Here is a 20,345-nt window from a genome sequence, read left to right as displayed (position 1 = left end):
CTATTTGTTTAACCAGAAACATATGATATTGTATTATATGTCTCTGGTTTAACCGATAAGCAGGATAGTAATACATTCCTAAAAATAGTAGTCAAACTTCCCAAACAAATCAGGCTGTGTATTTTTTGAAAGAACTTTGTAAGAATTTTCCTTTAGAATTGTATATTCAAATCTAGAAAAAAAAACAAGTATTGCTATCTGTATATCAGATTTATTTAAAGGCGGTAAGTTCTCTTGGGTACATTTATGAAGTAAAATAAAGAACAATTCGATATTGCTTATAGCAAATATATCATTAAGGTAATGTTAACCTTAGTGTATTTAAATTACGTTAACGAGAAAATTTACAGCTTTTGCTCATACATCTTCTCGCAGTTCCAGGATAAAAAATAAGAAGCTGATTTGGTATATATGATTGCGAATCAGTCAACCCTCCACGGGCACTAGAGATCAAATGAACACGAAATCAACAACCATAGATCGCCGTACGGCCTTCAACAATGAGTAAAGCCTATACTGCATAGTCAGCCATAAAAGGTTCAGAGTCCAAAATTACTAATATTTTGAAAGCCAGTTGTACAAAGATTTATTTTAGAAACATGGAGATTTGGTACATAACAATTATCTTTATGTCGATGTCGAAACTTTAATTTAATGTAACCTTATTTTTCGAAACATTTAAATATTTCTCAGATATATAAACCATAATTATAAAAAAATGAGTTGATCACATTTTTCGATTAAACCGACTTCTGAGTCACCGGCAAACCATAGAATAAACATGTTAAATGTTAATTGAAAATTAGATTATACGAGTTTCTTATACTATGTTCCTAATTTGGTCATTTTTTTTAAAGGGAGACGGATCATACATAATTGTTTCTTGATTCCGAATCCCTGTATTTATAGTGTATAATTATATTTCATGCACTTTTTGAACTAAAATATTGTTTAAACTAAAATTACTAGATGTAAAACTCTTCAAACGAGAAAACGATGTTAGAATATTTCCATTTTTCATTTCAGAAGAAAGCGTTACATCGGATTTGCAGCAAATATATTTTAAAGAAGACATTTAAAATGAATTTTTAGGGTAATAATCTAAGAGGAATACTATGTTTGGTGAGATTGTGTGTAAGTGAAATGTACAGAGTCAAAACGTCACAACTGTCAACCGAGTTGATCGAGTGGACCATCAAAAGCATGCGAATTATCCCTAACATTAAAAGAGTTTGTGACACTCCAAAAATAACTAATTCCATAAATTTCATATAATTCATTACAAAAACTAATAACCCATGCTTTTCAGTAAACATTTATATGAACGTATGTTAAACATTATAAAATAGTTGCCTTGTGTGTATTGGCAAATATACTTTATCACTTTTATATAAAATTAAAGTATATTTGCCAATACACACAAGGCAACTATTTTATAATGCATATATTCTACCATATATAGACTATTGTAGTTCAGTTTGGGGAAATTTATTACAAAAAGATTCAGATAGAATCATAAAACTTCAAAAAGTAGTAGCAAGAATTATACTGGAATGCGATATTTCTATTCCATCTAATTTCATGTTTTCTTCTTTAAAATGGCTATCTTTTACCAAAAGAATAAAATACCAACAATCAATTCTAATGTATAAAATTGTAAATGGGCTAACACCTGATTACTTAGCAATACTAAATATTGATAATGTGCAACGCCACAACTTTTGTTCCAAGACCAAATACAAATTTTTATAAAAAATCTTTTCATTATTCTGCAACCAAAGTATGGAATAATTTACCATTCGAAATAAAAAAATGTCCTAATGTGGAATTATTCAAGAAACATAGTTATAATCATTTTCTTGAAAATTATATGCAAGTCAACTAATTTGTTTTCCTCTAACAAAACTATATCAAATATTGTCATTTATTACCCTTTGTATATTTCAATGATTGAATTGTGTATATACTAGTAATATATATTGTAAATTAATGTATGAATGTTAACTGTATGCATGTATTTTGTTTGAGGGCCTCAATGAAAATTAGACTATTTCTAATTGAGTTACCCTCTTTAAATAAAGAATTTATTATTATTATTATTATTATTATTATTATTATTATTATTATTATTATTATTATTATTATTATTATTATTATTATTATTATTATTATTATTATTATTATTATTATTATAAACGTATTTGAAAAATTTGACGCAGTAAGGTAGATCATAGATGGGTATTACATCTATGGGTAGATTTACAATTTACTATTTATCTATATAGTCAGTGTTGAATTTAATTACTGTCCAATAGTGTGGCATTTTTTGGTGATTAATGTAATACCAGAAAAAAAGGTATAGATGCACACATAACGTTTTATTTGAAGATTGTTGTAGCACATACCAAAATCTTTTCAGTGGCGGATCCCGAAATTTTCAAAAGTGGGGCCCCACTGACTGACCTAAGAGGGGACCCGCTTCAGTCACGCTTCAGTGATTCCCTATATAAGCAACCAATTTTTTTTCCAAAATCCGCATCTGCTTTTAACTTGGGCTAAATAAAATTACCACGTTTAAAAATCAGAAAAAAATATATTATGATAGCAATAGAGGATACACAATTGTTATTAAACCAAGCCTTTGTTTTTACATAACCTTGAAATATTAAAATTGAAAACAGTAAACGGTTAGACCTATACTCATTCAGAAACGACGATATAGAGCTCTAATGTTCTCCAATGGTAGGGACAACAACCCATGGGTTCACGTACCTATTCAGATGTAACCTACCTTTTGAACTTGCGGCCGAATAACATATGTGGACACACATTTCTTTGCCCAGGGTCAATTTAAAAGTTTGGTTGGGATTCGAGAGGACAGCACGTGTTAATGATCCTCCTATAGACCTTAGTGAGGTACACAATTTATTTTTAAAATATCGCTGTTTTTTTCTTCAGTTTTTTTAAAGATATTTTTCGTAATCTTCAAGTATTCTGTAAAGTTCTCAGTAATGTTTTACCACTGAGACATTTCTCCGATTTTACCAAGGACTTTTACTATACAAATCCTTGGGTTTTACTATCAGACTTTCTTTCTGTAATTAGATGATTCTTTATTCTGTAAATTAATCAGAATTGCGGGGGATGATTACACATGACTTTTAATTTCCTCACTGATAGTCTTTATACTTTTGCAGACTGAACTTTTGCCGAATTATTTACTTTTAATGTTCTTTTTCCTGGTCTCTCTATTAGTTTTTCCAAGGATTTGTATAGTAAGAAGAATTGAAATCTATTGGTTACTATACAAATCCTTGTTTTTTTTTCTTGACACTTTTTGACAGCTATAACAAACGAATCATACTGATATGTCCGGAATCAAAGTCTGTCTCCGTTCAGCATTTTTCATCTTAGTCATCGATCGACATTTTGTAATATTCTTGCGCAGTAAACAAAAACAAAATTGTGACTGAAGATCACGTATTTTTTTAACAAATCCCAAGTTATTGATACAAAGAATTAAGTTTTTCGAAGATATAGATATCAACTTTGTAATATGGGGTGCATTATAGGCTCCGTAAGTAGTAAATATAAGCCTTTTTCTTATTCAGAAATAAGGCTGAAATTAGTTTGGTCTTATGATTATGTCAGAGAGGAAGTGTAAAAAAAAAAAAAAAAAAAAAAAAATACAATTTACCTTGTTAAATTAGAAATAAATGTTTATAATTTTATCTGTAATAATTCATTGTATGTAAGCATGTTAAGCCAAAAGTAGATTATTCCAAACAGATTTCAGATTATAATTTTATGGGTACACGACAACTCATACTTTCGGCAACTCGTACTCAACTAACTCGAACCCTATTTTTACCAACTCGTACCCTTGCTTTATTTGATATTATTTATATGCATAGTTGTTGTAATTTTCTTTCGTATGTCATTATATAGCAACATATAAATAAAAAAAAAAATATTTTTAAGATCAAATTGGAGCATACTTTCCGGTAAGAGCAAGAACAAAGAAAATATCAGGTTGCTTGAAAAACAAGTCAAAACGGCAAATATCGTAAAATAAATGTTTTTTATTATCTTTAATTAGTAACAACATTCTTCCTTATATCTCGTTTGAATCAGCAACATAATCAGATAATACAGACAAATTAAATTCAAAAATATGTTATTTTATCATTTTGGGACTTGTGCCCCAAAATATTCAAGCTCGCCAATATCAAATCTATACACATTTCATTCAAATAAAGTGTGAAAAAGAGAATAAAATAGATTTTCTCTTTTTCAAATAGAAATCGTTATATACTAATCAGTGGTCATTAATAATAAAATATGAAGCATTATAATGGAAAAATAGTTTCTACTGTCACGGAAAAACAACGACATGTCCATCGCAATATTCAGTAAAAAATATCCTTTTCAAATATTCTATGGATCTACCTCAGGGTGTACTTGGATACTTCAGGGTGTTAAAATATCCACATCTACGGATATGAACGTTGATAACTTATATTATAATATCAAAAAATATTGGGTACGACTTAGTAGAAGTACGAGTTGGTAAAAATAGGGTACGAGTTGGTTGAGTTGGTTATGAATTCCAAATAATTATCTCAGGAGTCTGATATTGAAACACAGCAAACACACAGGCATTTTGTTTATGGAAACATTTCTAATATACTTGAATATACCACAAGGCACCCAACACGCATTCTTGAAATGACAACCTGTAGCAGCTTTTGTTGTATTTCAATACATGCAATATTTGATTTGTAACATCGACTTTTACACTGTGAAAAGATGAAATAATTACATTGTGTACATAATAGTTATTGAAAAACTGGTCATTATTGTGATATATGGACTGGCCATAGGACCATGATATTACTTAAGACAGCAATAATGACTTAGCCGAAAGCTAGGTCATAAACGCTGTCGCAGTCAATACCACTGTCCTGCGAGAAGTCAATGTATCACACGATAATGACCAGTTCTTGAACTTCAATATCTATTATGTTTATTTCATTGAGGAACCATGTTTTTTTTAAATTCTCATAAATTCGAATTGTTCAAAACAAACTCCAGTTATTTTACGAGTTCTACAGGAAAGAATGAAGACCAATCATAGTGATAACTATATGTCACTGCCATTCATATAAGTGCGATTGTTCAGTATATGAATACAAAATTAAAGTTTTCTATAATTTTATAATTAACAAAAACATATGGTTACCAATTCAACAATTTAAATTTAAAATTGAAAACAGAAAAATGTTTTATTAAAGAGACATCTCTCTTAACAGACAAACAACACACAACTGGTAATTAATATGTAAAAACAGAGAACCCATGCTCCATCAGTCATTTAAATGTCCCTTAACAACCAGTTTTCTGGTTTGTTTTTTTCTGTTAATGACCAATGGAAATTATTACTAAGAATGTCTTGTGTCCCCTTGTTATCCAAGAGAAGCTAATTCTTACACAGATATGAAATAAACGATAATGCACGACTGACTGTAATGAAAGTTTAAATTTTATTCTGGCCTGATGTTTTTTTGGAGAGTTATATATGGTCCTTGGACTGGAAAATTCACTAAAATAATTAGCATTTGTTTTGTGATGCTTGAAGATAATGATTTGATATAAATTTGTTATAAAGTCAGAGAATGCTTGTTTTAAATCTATTTCTATGGATTATTCTAGAAATGATATACATGTATTAACACAGACAGATGACAATGTATTCAACATGTTAAAGTTATTATTTCATGACATTAGAAATATAAAAACTACTAGCTAATTTTATCATTTTGTTTATGTTATTAAAACATTTCTATATTCATTATTGACAGCTGTACATGTGAAACTTAAATTATCTCTTGTTTAAAGAAAAAAAACCCCACATTTTCACATGTTGAAGAAGAAATTTTAAGAAAAAAATTGTGTTTATACTACAGTCATGACAATAGAAGGAAAATAATACAACATTTGTTTACTTTATATTTCAGCTTGCCTGCTGCTGTGGAAGTGCAGCCTGCAGTTTGTGCTGTGCAGCATGTCCATCATGCAAAAACTCCACAGCTGCCAGAATTGGCTACTCTCTTATGTTGATAATGGGAGCAGTAGTTGCCTGTATATTTTTGGCACCAGGACTTCGTGGTACACTAGATGATGTAAGTTCTGTAATATCAAGATCTGCTAATATGTTGTACAGATGGAGACATTGGGGTAATATCACCAACAAACAAGCATCACGGTTAAATAAAACATGCATGTATACTGTACCTATTGTTGAACAAAATACACTCAAGATAAAATATATAAACAATTAATGATAACCAGTGACAATTTACATCTTCTAAAATATAGGTAAAATATTAACCAAATGGACTTTTGATCTCACCAAATCTAAACCCTGCAACTCAGCGTATCAATGAATCAAGTTAGTTTTTGTGCATGTAGTTTTAAATTCATTATGAAATAATGTCATGAAAGAAAGAGTCATTCACTGAAGTTTTCAAGATAATATATTCAAAGCAATAACACAATAATACATGTACATGTAGTAAGAATTAATTAGATTACAATTGCGAGCAATAGACAATGATAGATGATGGCACCCTCATCCTCCTAGTTAAAAGTAGAAGTTTGGAGCATAATGATTTTTTTTGACATATTTGCAGTTGCTATGGTAATGGTAATGGTGGCCATTTTGAAAATTCTAATGTCAAACTGAAACTCTTAACATGCCTATAACCATTTGTGTAAATTTTTAATAAATTTTGAACAGTTTCATTTTTTACGCATTTTTACTGTTTCCATTGCAATGGTAGCCATCTTTATAAATTAAAGTGTCAACCCCTAATTGCAAATCTTCACATGGTGGTTAACTTTGTTGTATAGTTCCAGCAACTTGGGTCCATTAAGAATTATGAGGGGGTGGGATGTTTTTGAGATACATTTTAATTATTTTAAGAAAATTTTATTGCAAGACAAATTATCACTGCTCAAACAAAAAACTGTAAGTCTAACAGTGTGATTTATTCTAATAACTAGTTCTAAATAAATTCACAGATACCAGGCCTTTGTAAGAATTGGGTAGATACGAAAATTCCAGGAACAAGTTGGGATGTATTTAAACAGAACAATGCCACTGAGAAGAAAGAATGGTGTGATAGTGTTGTTGGGTACCTGTCAGTATATAGGATTTGTTTTGCAATGGCAGCGTTCTTCTTTCTAATGGCTCTAATAATGATAGCAGTCAAGTCATCAAAAGATCCCAGATCAGGAATTCAGAATGGGTTTGTACTTTAAAGAATAAAATAACTGTATTTATAGATTAGCCACTGTCAGTTGACGATTTGATGGTCCCAACTATAGTTAACATTGATGGTGAATCAAATGTTCAATGGAAATCTACATTAAAGATGTATTGCATGAAGAATTAACCTTGCATGTCAGAAAAACTTATCCCGGATTATTTAAGTACATATAAACATATAAAGACTGCGGTTAAACTAATTAACAATTAAAACATGAAGTGTTAAGAAATAAAATTTATAAATGTCAACTTTAAAGTTTAATGTAACTAATGATAAAAAAAAATCATCAGTTTATGAACAGGAAAAGTCTTACCGGGGTAATTCATATTTAATAAATCTTCTTTTTTCTTCCAGATTCTGGTTCTTTAAGATCATTATCCTGATTGGAATCTGTGTCGGAGCTTTCTTTATTCCAAGAGGAGAATTTGGGAAAGGTATAACCATGTCATTTAAAGATATAATATTTAAAAAAATCATATATTGGAAACTGTTAAAGGGAGACAATTCAAAATATAGTATTATTAAAACGCACTTTAGGAGGATGGAAACATTTAACTTTTTAAAGTTTTGGGAAACAGATACAAATTAATGGTATATGTACATATGTGCATATCTCTGTTTTTGTTTGTTTCTTAGTTTTGTTTTAAATTTGAAAGGAACAGTAAAACACATCCTGAAATTTATGTTACAATTTCATAAAAATGTTTATTTTATAGCAAGAACACAAATTATGATACTTTTTAGAATTCATATACTGAACATGGGAGTAGTACAGACAAGCTTTGCACAGTACGAGTACTTTACAAACTTACATACACATACAGTGTTTCTGTGTGCAGAAAATTGAAGATTTCAACCCTCATGTGACTTGTCTATCAACATTTCATGTGAAAAATAACAAATCAACCTGTTTGTGTTAACATTCTAATTAAGAGGCAATGACATACAGTTTTCATTGAACTGTTTTATCATCAGTATTTGATTACTAGCCTTAGCTAACTTTCATTTACCAGTTCAACGCAATGAAAGAACATTTAGAAGTAAAAAAGAACTTTCACTCAACTACACTGACACAGAACTAAAAACACAATACAGATTTCAGCCAAAATTTTTACTATGATGGTCTGTAACATTTATATACAAGGACCATACTTTGACCTATAATGATTGACTTTGACAAGTTGTGACTTCGATGAAGAGGTGTCTCAGTGGCACTCATACCACATCTTTTTGTATCCATATATTAATTAATTTTGAAATGTTTGCCAATAAATGAGCTTATTGTTTTTTTTTCATTTCAGCTTGGATGTACATAGGTTTGATTGGAGCGTTCTTGTTTGTTTTGATTCAGCTTGTCCTAATTATTGACTTTGCACATGGATGGGCAGAAAGCTGGGTAGAGAAATATGAAGAAACTGAATCCAAATGTTACTATTTTGGTACGTAACTATATTGATATAAAGTAAACATCAATTTCTTTTGATAGGTATACAGAACGTTAATAAAAGGCAATATTTCCTCCTAGTTCATTTAAACAATATCATTAGAGATTATCCTTTTGATTTCCTATATTGAATAGTATGTGGTTGTGGAAGCCTGCTACATTAAATATTACTGATGTTACATGGAAAGTCAGATACCACATTATTAATTATAGATACTATATTGAACACCAGAGATACGTCATTAAACATCTAGTTCAATGTGTTGTAATATTTATTAATTGTAGAAATATCAAGTAACAAGCCATGGTTTATTAACTTTTAGCCCTTCTATCATAAATAACTACCATTCCTACATGATACTGTTCACTGAAATGCTTTACATTGAGATAACCACACAATTACAAAAAATAAATATAGATATTCAGAACAGCTTGACAATTTACTCTTGTTTTAAGAAAGATTCTTCTCTTGAACAGCTTATTATATACTCTGCTTAAAAGAGTTCTTCTCTAGAAGGATTTATGAATATTTATCTGCAAGAACTATCTTTGAATTCTTATTATCATATTTGTATCTTTTCAGGCTTGCTGTTTTTCACAGTTGTGTTTTATATCATGGCCCTAACATGTGTTATTCTGTTCTACGTCTTTTATGCCAAGGTGAGTTTGTTTAGGTAGATGAAAAAAATAGTCAATGGCCAAAAAAATCACTATATCAAGTATATCATTGGTATAAGGAAATAATTCGTTCGTAAATATAACTCAACATGCAGACATCTTATACGTTCAGGTATTTCACATCCAATCTTTTATGGTAATATTCTTTACAAAGCACAAAAATGTCAGTGTTCACCTCAAAAGCTTACAAAACCTTTAAACAGACATCTTAAGAAGGGATATAGGTAAGATACCGTTGTCAGGTCATTAAAGATTGCATATTTTGGCTTTAATATTGATTCACTTATAGGGTCTTTGCATCGAAACTAAACACATTTATTTAAAAAACAGTTGTTGGCATGACACGGGTTATGTTCTTCTCATATAATTTATGGTAGTATGATACTATAGGATTTTGCCTGATATTCATATTCATATGGAACTCCATAACAAGGATTTCTGAACTTTGGTTTCAGAGTTTATAGTTGGCTATATCATGTGATGCATTTTCAGATTCATCACTCAACAAATTCCTGTTTACTGAACACTTACATCACTTTAAAAAATGACTTCACATGTGGTTGTATGAGAGATACTACAGAAATAAAACATACTGTTAAACTGTAAAAATTAATGCTCTTTTGAATGTTTTGTAAAATAGACATTACATATTTTCAATCTTTACATATATATATTAATTATTACAGGGTGACTGTCATCTACACAAGTTTTTTGTCAGTTTTAACCTGATATTGTGTATTGCTGTATCAGTTCTGGCCATTCTACCAAAGATCCAGGAAGGTAAGAATATAAGAGTATATATATAGGAATTATACAAAAAGTTCAGGTAAAGCAATAATTAGCAGTGAAAACAGTGGCAACTTCTTTAAACTGCAAAAAAAAAAAACCAAATGATGTAATACTACTTATATTGACAGGGCAATTGTCTCATGCTTGCTATATGGATATTTAAAAGTCGGTGTTTGTTTCAGTTGATAGAATAATTTATACGTTTATTTCAAGTTATCTTAATGTACAAATTCCTATTGTATTTGAAATTGGGTGGCTTCACTTTTATATCCTAGGGTTATGCCCCTTTAAATATTAAAAAATTGCTGAAATTTTCTTTTCTTTTTTGTCTTAAGTAATCCTCATAGGAATGTTATGAATCTTATACACAATGCTTATTATCACAGAAAACAGATCAAGTTTTTATTTAGGTGGCATCACCTATTCTGCTCTAGAGTATTGCCCCTTTACAAATGAGATTTGAAAAAAATGTTGAATTTTTGCCTCAACCAAAATGTCATGAAACTTATATGCAATACATATATACAAACCTTAGAATAAGTATGAATTTGGGTAGCATCACTAATACTGTTCTTGAGTTATGTCCCTTATGAGCTATGGATATTTGACAGTGTTTTCACCAGTATGATTCTCAACACTTTCACAAGTACTATAACATTTCTATTTGTGAATATATTATGTAATATGTTATTTTGTTTTCATGTATGCCATCAACCCCATTGGGGTATAATACACTGTTGTCATAGTGCATTATTTTCAATAAACTATAATGTATTTTAATTATGTTTCAGTGAACCCCCGATCTGGACTTCTCCAGGCTGCTATTATCTCCATCTATGTACAGTATCTCACCTGGTCAGCCATGACAAACAATCCAGGTAGATAATTACAAGTTATATATGATAATATTAGAAAATTGCCAGTGTACTGTCTGTTTTTGCTCTGTTTATGTTATGTTTTGAGTGCAATGACTTTAAGCATAAAAATGGTGTGGAACATGTCATAAATAGCATTTAGAAACCATGCAAAAAACAGTAATCAGAAAATCCTATTAGTTTCTGGATGTTGTACTATAAAGTGTAAAAAATTTGCAAAGGTTACTTTTTTTTATTCAGATAAAATCAAAAGAATATCTCTTCTACATGTTCTAATAAATTTGTTCTATGAATGAGCTATGAATTTTAAAAGGACATGATAAACATAAAAATTAAACATTGCGAACATGTTTTGCCATATAAATCTCAAAATTTTGATACAAAAATAAACTACCTGTGTTATTTGAATGTACAGTTTATTTTCATGTTGAAAGTGTAATTTTAATCAAGATTTAAATTTTTACCTTTTACAGAAAGAGAGTGTAACCCAAGTTTGACAGCCATTACTGGTGGATCTAAGGGAGACAAACAACAAATCTGGACAGGGGACACCTTTGATTGGCAGAGTATTATTGGACTATTTATCTGGCTCTTTGCTGTTCTCTACTCTAGGTATAATTTATACATATACATGATAACCTTTTTTTTTAACATATGCATTGTTATAAATTTATAAACAGATGCAAAAGTAAAATGTAGTTCACCAACTTGTTACCTGTACTAATTAGGATAGAGAAGGAGTAACTACTCCACTCTGTTTTTATACGACCGCAAAATTTGAAAAATTTTTCATCGTATATTGCTATCACGTTGGCGTCGGCGTCGTCGTCGTCGTCTGAATACTTTTAGTTTTCGCACTCTAACTTTAGTAAAAGTGAATGGAAATCTATGAAATTTTAACACAAGGTTTATGACCACAAAAGGAAGGTTGGTATTGATTTTGGGAGTTTTGGTTTCAACAGTTTATGAATTAGGGGCCAAAAAAGGGCCCAAATAAGCATTATTCTTGGTTTTCGCACAATAACTTTAGTATAAGTAAATAGAAATCAATGAAATTTTGACACAAGGTTTATGACCACAAAAGGAAGGTTGGGATTGATTTTTGGAGTTTTGGTCCTAACAGTTTATGAATTAGGGGCCAAAAAGGGGCCCAAATAAGCATTATTCTTGGTTTTTGCACCATAACTTTAGTATAAGTAAATAGAAATCTATGAAATTTAAACACAAGGTTTATGACCATAAAAGGAAGGTTGGGTTTGATTTTGGGAGTTTTGGTCCTAACAGTTTAGGAATAAGGGGCCCAAAGGGTCCAAAATTGAACTTTGTGTGATTTCATCAAAAATTGAATAATTGGGGTTCTTTGATATGCCGAATCTAACTATGTATGTAGATTCTTAATTTTTGGTCCCGTTTTCAAATTGGTCTACATTAAGGTCCAAAGGGTCCAAAATTAAACTTAGTTTGATTTTAACAAAAATTGAATCCATGGGGTTCTTTGATATGCTGAATTTAAAAATGTACTTAGATTTTTAATTATTGGCCTAATTTTTAAGTTGGTCCAAATGGGGGTCCAAAATTAAACTTTGTTTGATTTCATCAAAAATTAAATTCTTGGGCTTATTTGATATGCTTTATGTACTTTGATTTTTCATTATGGGCCCAGTTTTCAAGTTGGTCCAAATCAGGATTCCATATCAAGTATTGTGCAATAGCAAGAAATTTTCAATTGCACAGTATTGCACAATAGCAAGAAATATCTAATTGCACATTATTGTGCAATAGCAATTAATTTTCAAATGGAGTTATCTTTCTTTGTATAGAATAGTAGTTGATAATATATGTTGGAAATTTGCCAGACATGACTATGATGTCATTTTCTATTTTTATTTCTATTTTTATTTGCCAATAACTTTTTGTAAATAACTTCATTGGAAATTTGCCAATATAAAATATTGATGATGAAGCTTTTTTTCCTTATCTTATCTAAAATGTTTTTAGATAAGGTATGTTGGACATTTGCCAGACATGACTATGATGTCATTTTCTATTTTTATTTGCCAATAACTTTATGTAAATAACTTCATTGGAAATTTGCCAATATAGAATGTTGCTGATGAAGTTTTTTTTTATTGTTTTATACAATAAACAATGTATATTCACTTTTACTACCAACCAATCTTTACCATTCAGTGATAACAAGCACTTTATTTTACATTTTAATATTTTATGATGTATTTAAAAGAGTAGTTATTGTTGCAAACTCCATTAGAAATTTGAATTGATATCAGTTTTGGAAAAAGGGAAACAGGGATGTGAAAAAAGGGGGGGGGGGGGTTAAATTTTTCTCATTTCAGATTTCATAAATAAAAAGAAAATTTCTTCAAACATTTTTTTGAGAGGATTAATATTCAACAGCATAGTGAATTGCTCAAAGGCAAAAAAAAACTTTTTAAGTTCATTAGACCACATTCATTCTGTGTCAGAAACCTATGCTGTGTCAACTATTTAATTTTAGATTTAAAAAGTTTGAAGAAGAAATCTTTAATTGATTTGTAAAATCTTGACATTTGTTTTGTGTAAAAAAAAACCATGTAATGTCAAAAATTTGATCACAATCCAAATTCAGAGCTGTATCACGCTTGAATGTTTTGTCCATACTTGCCCCAACTGTTCAGGGTTCGACCTCTGCGGTCGTATAAAGCTGTGCCCTGCGAGCACCTGGTTCTGTTTTGCTATTTTTTTATTATTTGTAAAGAGAATGGGTTTCATGCTGCTTTAACAATTTTCACCAATATGAATATTAGGAGTTGTAGTATATATGACTGACAATAAAACAGGAACAGTTGTTCAACATGTATATGCTCAGAAGAAAATCATGGTCATATTTTTTGATAAATATCCATGGAATATCAGATAAAGTAAGTTTATACAGTTTTCATTGTTTTGTTGCCACAATAAGTAATTATGGCATGTGTATACTTTTATTAATATTTTGATAGCAATTTACTCTGTTTATCAAAACTTTGTGAATTAGTATGTTTATTTTAATACGACCGCAAAAATTTAAATTTTTCGTCGTATATTGCTATCACGTTGGCGTCGTCGTCGTCGTCGTCGTCGTCGTCGTCGTCGTCCGAATACTTTTAGTTTTCGCACTCTAACTTTAGTAAAAGTCAATAGAAATCTATGAAATTTTAACACAAGGTTTATGACCACAAAAGGAAGGTTGGTATTGATTTGGGGAGTTTTGGTCCCAACATTTTAGGAATTAGGGGCCAAAAAGGGCCCAAATAAGCATTTTCTTGGTTTTCGCACTATAACTTTAGTTTAAGTAAATAGAAATCTATGAAATTTTGACACAAGGTTTATGACCACAAAAGGAAGGTTGGGATTGATTTTGGGAGTTTTAGTTCAAACAGTTTAGGAATAAGGGCCAAAAAAGGGCCCAAATAAGCATTATTCTTGGTTTTCGCACAATAACTTTAGTATAAGTAAATAGAAATCAATGAAATTTAAACACAAGGTTTATGACCACAAAAGGAAGGTTGGGATTGATTTTGGGAGTTGAGGTCTGAACAGTTTAGGAATTAGGGGCCAAAAAGGGGCCCAAGTAAGCATTATTCTTGGTTATGCACAATAACTTTAGTATAAGTAAATAGAAATCTTTGAAATTTAAACACAAGGTTTATGACCATAAAAGGAAAGTTGGGTTTGATTTTGGGAGTTTTGGTCCCAACAGGTTTTTAGGAATAAGGGGCCCAAAGGGTCCAAAATTGAACTTTGTTTGATTTCATCAAAAATTGAATAATTGGGGTTCTTTGATATGCCGGATCTAACTGTGTATGTAGATTCTTAATTTTTGGTCCCGTTTTCAAATTGGTCGACATTAAATACCAAAGGGTCCAAAATTAAACTAAGTTTGATTTTAATGAAAATTGAATTCTTTGGCTTTTTATACGACCGCAAATTTTGAAAAAATTTTCGTCGTATATTGCTATCACGTTGGCGTCGGCGTCGTCGTCGTCGTCGTCGTCGTCGTCGTCGTCGTCGTCGTCGTCGTCGTCCGGCGTCCGAATACTTTTAGTTTTCGCACTCTAACTTTAGTAAAAGTGAATGGAAATCTATGAAATTTTAACACAAGGTTTATGACCACAAAAGGAAGGTTGGTATTGATTTTGGGAGTTTTGGTCCCAACATTTTAGGAATTAGGGGCCAAAAAGGGCCCAAATAAGCATTTTCTTGGTTTTCGCACTATAACTTTAGTTTAAGTTAATAGAAATCTATGAAATTTTGACACAAGGTTTATGACCACAAAAGAACGGTTGGGATTGATTTTGGGAGTTTTGGTCTCAACAGTTTAGGAATTAGGGGCCAAAAAAGGGCCCAAATAAGCATTATTCTTGGTTTTCGCACAATAACATTAGTTTAAGTAAATAGAAATCAATGAAATTTAAACACAATGTTAATGACTACAAAAGGAAGGTTGGTATTGATTTTGGGAGTTTAGGTCCCAACAGTTTAGGAATTAGGGGCCAAAAAGGGACCCAAATAAGCATTTTTCTTGGTTTTCGCACCATAACGTTAGTATAAGTAAATAGAAATCTATGAAATTTAAACACAAGGTTTATGACCATAAAAGAAAGGTTGGGTTTGATTTTGGGAGTTTTGGTCCCAACATAATAAGGGGCCCAAAGGGTCCAAAATTAAACTTTTGTTTGATTTCATCAAAATTGAATAATTGGGGTTCTTTGATATGCTGAATCTAACTGTCATGACTGTGTATGTAGATTCTTAACTTTTGGTCCCGTTTTCAAATTGGTCTACATTAAGGTCCAAAGGGTCCAAAATTAAACTTAGTTTGATTTTGACAAAAAATGAATCAGTTAGGTTCTTTGATAAGCTGAATCTAAAAATGTACTTAGATTCTTGATTATTGGCCCAGTTTTCAAGTTGGTCCAAATCGGGGTCCAAAATTAAACTTTGTTTGATTTCATCAAAAATTGAATAAATGGGGTTCTTTGATATACCAAATCTAACTGTGTATGTAGATTCTTCATTTTTGGTCCTGTTTTCAAATTGGTCTACACTAAAGTCCAAAGGGTCCAAAATTAAACTTAGTCTGATTTTAACAAAAATTGAAATCTTGAAGTTCTTTGATATGCTGAATCCAAAAATGTACTTAGATTTTTTATTATGGGCCCAGTTTTCAAGTTGGTCCAAATCAGGATCTAAAATTATTATATTAAGTATTGTGCAATAGCAAGTCTTTTCAATTGCACAGTATTGCGCAATGGCAAGAAATATCTAATTGCACAATATTGTGAAATATCAAATTTTTTTTAAATTAGAGTTATCTTTCTTTGTCCAGAATAGTAAGCAAGAAATATCTAATTGCAAAATATTGTGCAATAGCAAGATTTTTTTTTAATTGGAGTTATCTTTCTTTGTCCAGAATCAACTTAAATCTTTGTTATATACAATATACAATGTATATTCACTTTTTACTACCAACTGATAAATTAAAATAATCTTTACCATTCAGTGATAACAAGCAGTTTTTTTACATCTTAATATTTTATGATGTATTTAAATGAGTAGTTATTGTTGCAAACTCCATTAGAAATTTTAATTGAGATTAGTTTTGGAATAAGGGAAAGGGGGATGTGATTAAAAAAATTGGGTTCAATTTTTCTCATTTGAAATTTCATAAATAAAAAAGAAAATTTCTTCAAACATTTTTTTGAGAGGATTAATATTCAACAGCATAGTGAATTGCTCTAAGAGAAACAAAAATTTTAAGTTCATTAGAACACATTCATTCTGTGTCAGAAACCTATGCTGTGTCAACTATTTAATCACAATCCAAATTTAGAGCTGAATCCAGCTTGAATGTTGTGTCCATACTTGCCCTAACCGTTCAGGGTTCAACCTCTGCGGTCGTATAAAGCTACGCCCTGCGGAGCATTTGGTTTGATATGCTGAATTTAATCATGTACTTAGATTTTTATACGACCGCAAAATTTGAAAAATTTTTCGTCGTATATTGCTATCACGTTGGCGTCGGCGTCGTCGTCGTCGTCGTCAGCGTCGTCGTCGTCGTCGTCCTGCGTCCGAATACTTTTAGTTTTCGCACTCTAACTTTAGTAAAAGTGAATGGAAATCTATGAAATTTTAACACAAGGTTTATGACCACAAAAGGAAGATTGGTATTGATTTTGGGAGTTTTGGTCCCAACATTTTAGGAATTAGGGGCCAAAAAGGGCCCAAATAAGCATTTTCTTGGTTTTCGCACTATAACTTTAGTTTAAGTTAATAGAAATCTATGAAATTTTGACACAAGGTTTATGACCACAAAAGAACGGTTGGGATTGATTTTGGGAGTTTTGGTTTCAACAGTTTAGGAATTAGGGGCCAAAAAAGGGCCCAAATTAGCATTATTCTTGGTTTTCGCACAATAACTTTAGTTTAAGTAAATAGAAATCAATGAAATTTAAACACAATGTTAATGACTACAAAAGGAAGGTTGGTATTGATTTTGGGAGTTTAGGTCCCAACAGTTTAGGAATTAGGGTCCAAAAAGGGACGCAAATAAGCATTTTTCTTGGTTTTCGCACCATAACGTTAGTATAAGTAAATAGAAATCTATGAAATTTAAACACAAGGTTTATGACCATAAAAGGAAGGTTGGGTTTGATTTTAGGAGTTTTGGTCCTAACAGTTTAGGAATAAGGGGCCCAAAGGGTCCAAAATTGAACTTTGTGTGATTTCATCAAAAATTGAATAATTGGGGTTCTTTGATATGCCGAATCTAACTATGTATGTAGATTCTTAATTTTTGGTCCCGTTTTCAAATTGGTCTACATTAAGGTCCAAAGGGTCCAAAATTAAACTTAGTTTGATTTTAACAAAAATTGAATCCTTGGGGTTCTTTGTTATGCTGAATTTAAAAATGTACTTAGATTTTTAATTATTGGCCTAGTTTTCAAGTTGGTCCAAATGGGGGTCCAAAATTAAACTTTGTTTGATTTCATCAAAAATTGAATAAATGGGTTCTTTGATATGCCAAATCTAACTGTGTATGTAGATTCTTAATTTTTGGTCCAGTTTTCAAATTGGTCTACATTAAGGTCCAAAGGGTCCAAAATTAAACTAAGTTTGATTTTAACAAAAATTAAATTCTTGGGCTTATTTGATATGCTTTATCTAAATATGTACTTTGATTTTTGATTATGGGCCCAGTTTTCAAGTTGGTCCAAATCAGGATTCCATATCAAGTATTGTGCAATAGCAAGAAATTTTCAATTGCACAGTATTGCACAATAGCAAGAAATATCTAATTGCACAATATTGTGCAATAGCAATTAATTTTCAATTGGAGTTATCTTTCTTTGTATAGAATAGTAGTTGATAATATATGTTGGAAATTTGCCAGACATGACTATGATGTCATTTTATATTTTCATTTGCCAATAACTTTATGTAAATAACTTCATTGGAAATTTGCCAATATAAAATGTTGCTGATGAAGCTTTTTTTCCTTATCTTATCTAAAATGTTTTTAGATAATGTATGTTGGACATTTGCCAGACATGACTATGATGTCATTTTCTATTTTTATTTGCCAATAACTTTATGTAAATAACTTCATTGGAAATTTGCCAATATAAAATGTTGCTGATGAAGTTTTTTTTTATTGTTTTATACAATAAACAATGTATATTCACTTTTACTACCAACCAATCTTTACCATTCAGTGATAACAAGCACTTTATTTTACATTTTAATATTTTATGATGTATTTAAAAGAGTAGTTATTGTTGCAAACTCCATAAATTTGAAAAATTTTTCGTCGTATATTGCTATCACGTTGGCGTCGGCGTCGTCGTCGTCGTCGTCGTCGTCGTCGTCCTGCGTCCGAATACTTTTAGTTTTCGCACTCTAACTTTAGTAAAAGTGAATGGAAATCTATGAAATTTTAACACAAGGTTTATGACCACAAAAGGAAGATTGGTATTGATTTTGGGAGTTTTGGTCCCAACATTTTAGGAATTAGGGGCCAAAAAGGGCCCAAATAAGCATTTTCTTGGTTTTCGCACTATAACTTTAGTTTAAGTTAATAGAAATCTATGAAATTTTGACACAAGGTTTATGACCACAAAAGAACGGTTGGGATTGATTTTGGGAGTTTTGGTTTCAACAGTTTAGGAATTAGGGGCCAAAAAAGGGCCCAAATTAGCATTATTCTTGGTTTTGGCACAATAACTTTAGTTTAAGTAAATAGAAATCAATGAAATTTAAACACAATGTTAATGACTACAAAAGGAAGGTTGGTATTGATTTTGGGAGTTTAGGTCCCAACAGTTTAGGAATTAGGGTCCAAAAAGGGACGCAAATAAGCATTTTTCTTGGTTTTCGCACCATAACGTTAGTATAAGTAAATAGAAATCTATGAAATTTAAACACAAGGTTTATGACCATAAAAGGAAGGTTGGGTTTGATTTTAGGAGTTTTGGTCCTAACAGTTTAGGAATAAGGGGCCCAAAGGGTCCAAAATTGAACTTTGTGTGATTTCATCAAAAATTGAATAATTGGGGTTCTTTGATATGCCGAATCTAACTATGTATGTAGATTCTTAATTTTTGGTCCCGTTTTCAAATTGGTCTACATTAAGGTCCAAAGGGTCCAAAATTAAACTTAGTTTGATTTTAACAAAAATTGAATCCTTGGGGTTCTTTGTTATGCTGAATTTAAAAATGTACTTAGATTTTTAATTATTGGCCTAGTTTTCAAGTTGGTCCAAATGGGGGTCCAAAATTAAACTTTGTTTGATTTCATCAAAAATTGAATAAATGGGTTCTTTGATATGCCAAATCTAACTGTGTATGTAGATTCTTAATTTTTGGTCCAGTTTTCAAATTGGTCTACATTAAGGTCCAAAGGGTCCAAAATTAAACTAAGTTTGATTTTAACAAAAATTAAATTCTTGGGCTTATTTGATATGCTTTATCTAAATATGTACTTTGATTTTTGATTATGGGCCCAGTTTTCAAGTTGGTCCAAATCAGGATTCCATATCAAGTATTGTGCAATAGCAAGAAATTTTCAATTGCACAGTATTGCACAATAGCAAGAAATATCTAATTGCACAATATTGTGCAATAGCAATTAATTTTCAATTGGAGTTATCTTTCTTTGTATAGAATAGTAGTTGATAATATATGTTGGAAA

General features: G+C 30.7%; 1 protein-coding gene across 3 annotated transcripts in view; it reads left to right on the top strand.

Moving 5' to 3' along the window:
- Positions 1 to 3,418: 3,418 nt before the first annotated feature.
- The window catches only part of LOC143054135 (serine incorporator 1-like), a 32,180-nt gene continuing 15,253 nt past the window's right edge, over positions 3,419 to 20,345 (top strand). For all 3 annotated transcript variants that reach the window (XM_076227046.1, XM_076227045.1, XM_076227044.1), the window contains exons 1-9: positions 3,419 to 3,577; positions 6,018 to 6,182; positions 7,084 to 7,310; positions 7,686 to 7,765; positions 8,633 to 8,770; positions 9,359 to 9,435; positions 10,140 to 10,233; positions 11,034 to 11,120; positions 11,591 to 11,729. In XM_076227046.1, coding sequence (XP_076083161.1) covers positions 3,557 to 3,577; positions 6,018 to 6,182; positions 7,084 to 7,310; positions 7,686 to 7,765; positions 8,633 to 8,770; positions 9,359 to 9,435; positions 10,140 to 10,233; positions 11,034 to 11,120; positions 11,591 to 11,729 — 1,028 coding nt within the window. In that variant the 5' untranslated portion in view covers positions 3,419 to 3,556. The remainder of the gene's footprint in view (positions 3,578 to 6,017; positions 6,183 to 7,083; positions 7,311 to 7,685; positions 7,766 to 8,632; positions 8,771 to 9,358; positions 9,436 to 10,139; positions 10,234 to 11,033; positions 11,121 to 11,590; positions 11,730 to 20,345) is intronic.

Source organism: Mytilus galloprovincialis, chromosome 12 (assembly GCF_965363235.1).
Source record: "Mytilus galloprovincialis chromosome 12, xbMytGall1.hap1.1, whole genome shotgun sequence".
Classification (NCBI taxonomy): Eukaryota; Metazoa; Mollusca; class Bivalvia; order Mytilida; family Mytilidae; genus Mytilus; species Mytilus galloprovincialis.
This window is presented reverse-complemented; position numbering and strand designations above follow the sequence as displayed.